Below are 7,762 nucleotides of genomic sequence, written 5' to 3' on the forward strand. Positions count from 1 at the left end.
CTACGGCCATGATGGACCTACCTGACGGAAAGTCTCGTTAGCCTCTGGACCGGGCTTATGACTGCCTCGGGATGGGTCAGAGGCGACGAGAGACGCCCTCATGACTCTCGCTGAAGAATGAAACGGAATCATAATGACTAGTTGAGGCAAACAAAGACGCCATGCTTGCCAGCTGCTTCCGTCCTCCTCCTCTCTGGCCCCCGTCCTCCCCTCTTCTCTCCTCCCTGGCCCCTTCCGGCTCCTTCCGCCTCTCCGCCGTCTCTCCTCGGCCTCTCCTCCGCCTCCTCCCCGCTCCTCCGCCTCTCTCCTCCCCTCTCTGCGATAGTCTGTGTATCTATACTGGGTCTGCTCTGCCCGTCGGTGCGGCTATATACGAGGCAGACACGTTGCTCGGCCTGCCATGTTCTGTCACGGGCCCTGGAGTCAGGCGCTGCTAATTCACGGGACCAGGCTGACCGCGAATCACCCACTCACAGTTTGTAACGATCACGCTCAGCAGCCGTCCCGTGCACCAGCCCATGACCCGCGCAGACTTGTACACTGATGTAGTCGTTCGCTCGTTTTATCAATCGCCACTGTCGCGCTCGTCCCTTTTCTGATTCTGCCTGGTCCCACACCCCACCGTGCCCCCCCTTGCGCTCTCAAGTCCGAGATGCTTCTTCAGACACCCTCTTTACGTCTGACAATCCACTCCCTTTGTTACCCCTGCCTCATCTTTCCTTTCCTTTCTTCCATTTCCTTCTTTGTCCCCCCTTTCTTTCTACTTCCTTTCACTCACAGCCCCAGCACAACTATTTTTCCCCTTCCCATCTCCCCTCCCCTTTTAACTCCCCCCACCTTTCTCATGGATTATCTATTCTCCACTACAAACACTCACTCGGCTATGTGATTACAATCATCAACTCACTCCGCCAGGAAAACAAATCACTACTCTGCTCGTGGATTCACTATCCAAACTCCTATCCCCCAGCCCCCATGTGTCCACAACACAACCTATACCTCTGACCCGGACCCATACCACAAACCCTATGCCCTAGGAAACAACAACTTACTTGATCGCTATCGCAAACACAAACTACATCAGCAGACTTTAATCACATAACATACCATAACTTCTCCTAGGTAAAACACAAGAGTTTCGCCATAATACTGAAGGCCAGTGTATACCACAACCACTGGCTACCGCCTGTAGGAGTATCTAGCTCTACATTTGAAACTATTCCTGCTAGAGAGGCAGGAGGTAAACGAAGTAGAACTAGTCATCAGCCTAATGGAAGGATTGTATGCTTCACCGAAAGGCAGGAACCAAACACATGGTAGCTACCGTTTTTCCAGAAGACAAGACAACAGGCTACTACGGCTGCAGTAGTTCTGGGTAGTGCAGAGTAGTAGTTCTGGTGAGTAGTCAGTTTCAGGGTATAGATGGAAAAGTTTGTGAGTTGAACCTTCTCCGCGTAGTTAACGTATTCTCCACACTGGATCCTGCTTGGGTTCTAGTGTTTATTTTTATTTAGGCAATTATGGAAAGTCCTTTCACACATTTGTGTATTTTAGGAACAATTTTTCTATAAGTTAAATCGATGGAGTGTTATAATACTTTCGTGCGTATGTTGTGGTTTGTTTTCAGGGTGAACAAAAACCGTGTCTTATCTTGGTGATAGCTCTTTTTCTCCTTCCTTTCTTGGGTTTCTTCTGTTTTTGCAATTATTTTCTCCCTCCAACCCCCTCTCTTTCTCCGCCTCTCTCCTCCTGTCATTTATACACGTACATTCACGAACCACCTATACCCATACGGACTTCTGCATTTTGTTTGTGGAGTGGCCGCTTAATGTGCCCGTTGTATACGATCTAGTGAAACTTACCAAAAATGTTTTTTTTCTTTGCTTTGATGACGTGAAAAGATCGAACACGTTTGGTTGAACACCAGCCCGCTCAGTTCCCTGATTTTCTTTCCACAGTCAAACGTCTTTAACCAACGGATCTGTCGCATTATAAAAGAAGTTTGTCCATCAAACATCTCGCTGCATATTCATGTTGCTGCTTGGTGCGTCACTGAATCATTAGATAAATGTGACGAGCTGAAGTGTCAGGGGTGAAACACGGCTACACTCAGACCTCATTACAGAGTCTCTCTGGTCCGTGGACTGGTGCACGTGACGTCTCGCTGAAGCTTGTGGGACTTCGGTACAAACTGGATGTGTGATTCAGATCAGCCGGGTCGCCTGGGACTTACAGCGATGACTCAGTGACCGTGACATTATAAGACAGGCCGCCGAGCCAACATTTGTACCAAACACAGCACCGGAAGTCAGGCGGAGACGACAGTTCACGACAAAAACATGCCGCGGAGGAGGAGTCGGAGGAGGCGGCGGAGGAGGAGGAGGAGGAGAGGAAGAGGAGGAGAGGAGGAGGAGGAGGAGGAGAGGAGGAGGAGGCAGGGAGTCTTTGTCTGGCAGCACATCAGACCGTTTCATTCTTCAGGACCTGAGCGGCGCTCCGTCCTCTGACCCAGCCGAGGAAGTCAAACCCGGGTCAGAGGCTAACGAAGCTTCCTCAGGAGGTCCATCAGGGACCGAGGACGATTTATGATCAGGTGTCTCAGCAGGAGACATCCAGATATCAGAGAGATGAGACTTCAGTGTGTCCTCCCCGGCTGAGGCCGTCACATCATCCTGCGGGGATCTGTGAAGTGAACCCACTTGAGTCTGGCTCCAGAAGTGAGTCAGTCTCCATAAGTCCCCATGTCCAAATGTCCAACTTCACAGCAGAAATAAACATGTTTACAGCCTGGGACAAAAAACAGTTTTGGTCTCTGTAGCTAATTTCCCCGTTCATGACAACTGTACTGAGGGTGAATTTATATACAACTCACCTGTTCACATTATATTAAGGCTTAAAGTTATGCAGGGTTAAGAGCGGGGACGCTTTGATTGACAGGTGGGCGTGGTCACAGGTGGTTTGTTTGAGCGACCAGGTGTCATTCAGCCGCCTCTGATGATCCATGTCTTTGACGGTTTATAGATTAGCAGAGGTGGAAGCAGCAGCAGTCATCATGTCGTCATGTTGTCCTACATGTGATCATCACGTTAACTCTTCACGTGTTTTCGTGTTTTCAGAGTTGCTCGGCTCCACGAAGAGGCTGAACGTGAACTACCAGGACTCAGACGGGTGAGTGACGAAGTCTACACTGTAAAAACTTTGACTCCCTCTGCGTCCACAAAACCGTTTCCACTGTGCAGGACCTGAGCTGGACTGCAGTGACATGCAGGGAAAGTTGTCGCAGCAGAGACTCTTCTGTCGGCTCGGCTCGACGCTCATCAGTCTGTGATTTAATGATCTCCTCCTAAAACAACTCGCCTCCTTTCAGCTCTGAGTCAACACTGTGGTCGTAACAAAAGCTCAAAGAGCGTCGACGAGTTCGTCTGAGAGGGCCGTAAATCCAGATCCGCGGTCTGGAGGCGTGGTCGAGTGTTGGAGCCCTCAGAGGTCAGAGGGGAGGTCAGAGGTCAGGGAGGGGAGGGCCGGACTGAGAGCCATTAGATAGGAGTGTTTACAAAGAGACTGGATGACTTAATGCAGCTCTGACAGCCCAGTTAAAGATCACACACACACACACACACACACACACACACCATGGAGATACAGGACTCCATCCAAACAGACAATAAACACCTGATGGAAAATAAAAATCTGTGACTCGAGGAATAAACCTCAGAAATGTTCAGAGCAATTCACTGGACCAGAACAAACAGGCCAGGAAACAAAACTACTCTGCTAGGAAACAAAACTACTCTGCTAGGAAACAAAACTACTCTGCTAGGAAACAAAACTACTCTGCTAGGAAACAAAACTACTCTGCTAGGAAACAAAACTACTCTGCTAGGAAACAAAACTACTCTGCTAGGAAACAAAACTACTCTGCTAGGAAACAAAACTACTCTGCTAGGAAACAAAACTACTCTGCTAGGAAACAAAACTACTCTGCTAGGAAACAAAACTACTCTGCTAGGAAACAAAACTACTCTGCTAGGAAACAAAACTACTCTGCTAGGAAACAAAACTACTCTGCTAGGAAACAAAACTACTCTGCTAGGAAACAAAACTACTCTGCTAGGAAACAAAACTACTCTGCTAGGAAACAAAACTACTCTGCTAGGAAACAAAACTACTCTGCTAGGAAACAAAACTACTCTGCTAGGAAACAAAACTACTCTGCTAGGAAACAAAACTACTCTGCTAGGAAACAAAACTACTCTGCTAGGAAACAAAACTACTCTGCTAGGAAACAAAACTACTCTGCTAGGAAACAAAACTACTCTGCTAGGAAACAAAACTACTCTGCTAGGAAACAAAACTACTCTGCTAGGAAACAAAACTACTCTGCTAGGAAACAAAACTACTCTGCTAGGAAACAAAGCTACGTTTTTCTGTCATAAAGTCTGTAAATCACCTCGGTACTGTCACGTTACTCCCTGTTGCTCCGACCCGGTCCGGTCCGGTTCTGTTGCTGCTAACACAGATCCAGTTATCTGAAATCATGAATAAAGTTCTAAAGTTTTGCTGCAGCAGTGTTGATGTTTGGAAACAACATTAGCATGAGTCTGAACTGTAATTAGCGCTTCCCCCTCAGTGTGTGTGTGTGTGTGTGTGTGTGTGTGTGTGTGTGTGTGTTGGATCTAACAGCCTCCACAGGGACGTGGTTCTTGGGCAGGAAAAGGTTTTTCATTATTCATCAGTGCTGCCGGCGGCTCGCTCACATGAAGCTCGGCAGTAATCACTGCTGCATCTAAACACAACATGACTTCCCACAATCCTCCAGTGTTTGCTCGCCGTGTCAGCGGCTTCATTTGTTAATGTCGGATCGTCTTCTTCTTCTTCTTCTTCTTCTTCTTCTTCTTTGTCTTCGTCTTCGTCTTCGTCTTCTTCTTCTTCTTTGTCTTCGTCTTCGTCTTCTTCTTTGTCTTTGTCTTCGTCTTCTCAGACCAAACAGGAGTTTGTGTGACTCAGCAGATTTAAGGTTGTTCTTTTCCACCAGTCTAGAGTTCGCTGACTCAGCATATAGTCAGAAAATAGATGAGTCATCAAAAACCTGTCGATAAACAATGAGACGCCGCGGGTCCTCTTCCATGGAGTCAGCCATGTTTCTACAGGAGCCCAGAACAGACAAAATAAACAGTTAAAACCAAAACTGCAGACGGGTCCGTCTGACATTATTAAAACATCTCATAGCATCATGAATAGATTTATTAGGAAAGAACATGCTGATATCACAAACTGTTTTTGAACCAGGCTGTAAACATGTTTATTTCTGCTGTTGGACATTTGGACATGGGGACTTCTGGAGCCAGCCTCAGGTGGACGTTAGAGTCTCCTGCTGAGACACCTGATCATAAACGGGTTCAGGTCTTTTTTAGCAGGTTCAAGTTGTTTTGTGTCACATAAATGTCGGTTTGTTTCCGTGCAGATGAAAAAGTTTTGTGTCATTAAAAAACAAATGTATGCAGCAGACTTTGTTGGTCTTTGTCGGCTCTGCAGTTAATTAATTCATGTGATGGTTAAACTCTGGAGGACCGGCTGTCTTTTGTCTCGCTGACTCTGAACCAGTGAAACTTTAACAGATTCACAGAAGAAGAAGAGAGCCGGAGGTTATGTAAGGCATCCAGCTCGCCCGCTCAACAATAGCTGACATACTTTCCTCCTGGGTCCGATCGTTTAGGATTTCACCACGTTTTCATCACCGCAGATTAATTACAGCGTCACTGACGAGCAGTCGGCAGTCCCGCCCCTCCAGGTGTACCCACACGTTACCTGTCTGTTATTACCTGTGCTGTGATTGGAGGGAAAGTTTGACTCTGTGTGGACACAGGAAGTGACCTGACCTGAGAAAGGAGTGTTTGAGCAGGTCAGTGTGTGTGTGTGTGTGTGTGTGTGTGTGTGTGTGTGTGTGTGTGTGTGTGTGTGTGTGTGTGTGTGTGAGAAACAAACACACCCCGGGTATAAAGGACGTTTCTTTCCTGCGTCCCCCCCCGTGAGACAAATTAGTATTTGAGTCCGTGCCGGCGTCTCCGGTGGCCTGTTGGCTCCATGTTTGGGCGTGTTTCCATGGAGACCGGAGCTGGAATGAGTCGCTGTATTTGATTGGAGCTCGGCCTTTTGTCCACGAGGAGAGACCCGGGCTGCCAACGGCCGTCACCGGGACACCGAACGGCTGCTGCAACAGAAACTCAGTGCAAACAACAGAACCAGCTCATATCTGGGTCTGCAGTTCCTCTAACGTCCACTTGAGGCTGGCTCCAGAAATGAGTCAGTCTCCATGTTCAAATGTCTGACTTGCTTACAGCCTGGTCCACCGACTGATCCACAACCTCTGACTTTTAAAGAACAAATAAATAAATATATATACACTTTTTATTTTATTTTTAATTCTCAGGAAAGAATTCAGGATATTTTGAGTTACTAATAAATGTAAATGTAGAAAGTGTGAAAACATTTGAATGTTTGAATCAAAATAGTAATAATGAAAAAGTCGTTTTAGCTGCTATGAAGAGTAAAAGATGGAAGTTATGAATAATAGAACACTTTGAGATAAATATGACAGTAGTTAAACAAACAGCTTTTAAAATGATAAATGTGACCAGAAGTTCCACCAATAAAACGTTATTATCAAAGAACATGAGCATGATGTTAATCCACCACCAGATGTGAAGCAGCTGGTTTGTATGACAGATCATCTGTCTGTGATAATGTCAGGTTATTTACAGGATGATGTGATCAGCAGCTGCCTCCGCGTGTTCCAGTCTCTTTACCGTAAAACGACGTTCATGTGCCGACATGTCCGAGCCGCTTTCGTACAGAACGGTCTGTAAACCAACAAAGAAGAAAGGCTTTGTGTTGTAAATGAACACGCCGTGAACCGGAGAACGTGTTCAGACCTCTGAGGGGAAAACACACAGCTCACCTGAAAACACACAGCTCACCTGAAAACATACAACTCACCTGAAAACACACAGCTCACCTGAAAACACACAGCTCACCTGAAAACACACAGCTCACCTGCACTGAACTGAAGGGAGATGAGAGGGAAGTGTTTAACAGCCTGTCTGAGGAGGGTCACTGAAAGGCTGCTGTGTAGGTTTGTGTAGGCTGATGTAGACTGATGTAGGTTTGTGTAGACTGATGTAGGTTTGTGTAGGCTGATGTAGGTTTGTGTAGACTGATGTAGGCTGATGTAGATTGATGTCAGTTGATGTAAATTGATGTAGGTTGATGTAGACTGATGTAGGATGATGTAGGTTTGTGTAGACTGATGTAGGCTGATGTAGGTTTGTGTAGGCTGATGTAGGTTTGTGTAGACTGATGTAGGCTGATGTAGGTTTGTGTAGACTGATGTAGGCAGATGTAGGTTTGTGTAGACTGATGTAGATTGATGTAGGTTTGTATAGGCTGATGTAGACTGATGTAGGTTGATGTAGACTGATGTAGGTTTGTGTAGGTTGATGTAGGTTTGTGTAGGCTGATGTAGACTGATGTAGGTTTGTGTAGGCTGATGTAGACTGATGTAGGTTTGTGTTGGCTGATGTAGGCAGTTGTAGGTTTGTGTAGGCTGATGTAGGTTGATGTAGGTTTGTGTAGGCTGATGTAGACTGATGTAGGTTTGTGTAGACTGATGTAGGTTTGTGTAGACTGATGTAGGTTGATGTAGGTTTGTGTAGACTGATGTAGGTTGATGTAGGTTTGTGTAGACTGATGTAGGATGATGTAG

The 7,762-nt window shown here is 46.4% G+C and overlaps 1 protein-coding gene across 2 annotated transcripts in view; it reads left to right on the plus strand.

Annotated features, from left to right (window-relative positions):
* LOC113747173 (caskin-2-like) overlaps positions 1 to 4,901 on the plus strand; it is a 17,706-nt gene extending 12,805 nt beyond the window's left edge. Inside the window, exons 3-4 of one of the 2 annotated variants that reach the window (XR_003463416.1) lie at positions 3,117 to 3,168; positions 3,368 to 3,732. Coding sequence is in view for 1 of the 2 variants with exons in the window: in XM_027285940.1 (XP_027141741.1) it covers positions 3,117 to 3,168; positions 4,684 to 4,774 (143 nt within the window). In the remaining variant the exon portion in view is untranslated. Of the gene's footprint in view, positions 1 to 3,116; positions 3,169 to 3,367; positions 3,733 to 4,683 lie in introns of those variants that run through there. The other variant, XM_027285940.1, reaches the window with a different exon arrangement.
* Positions 4,902 to 7,762: the final 2,861 nt, after the last annotated feature.

Source organism: Larimichthys crocea, chromosome XII (assembly GCF_000972845.2).
Source record: "Larimichthys crocea isolate SSNF chromosome XII, L_crocea_2.0, whole genome shotgun sequence".
NCBI classification, from domain to species: Eukaryota; Metazoa; Chordata; class Actinopteri; family Sciaenidae; genus Larimichthys; species Larimichthys crocea.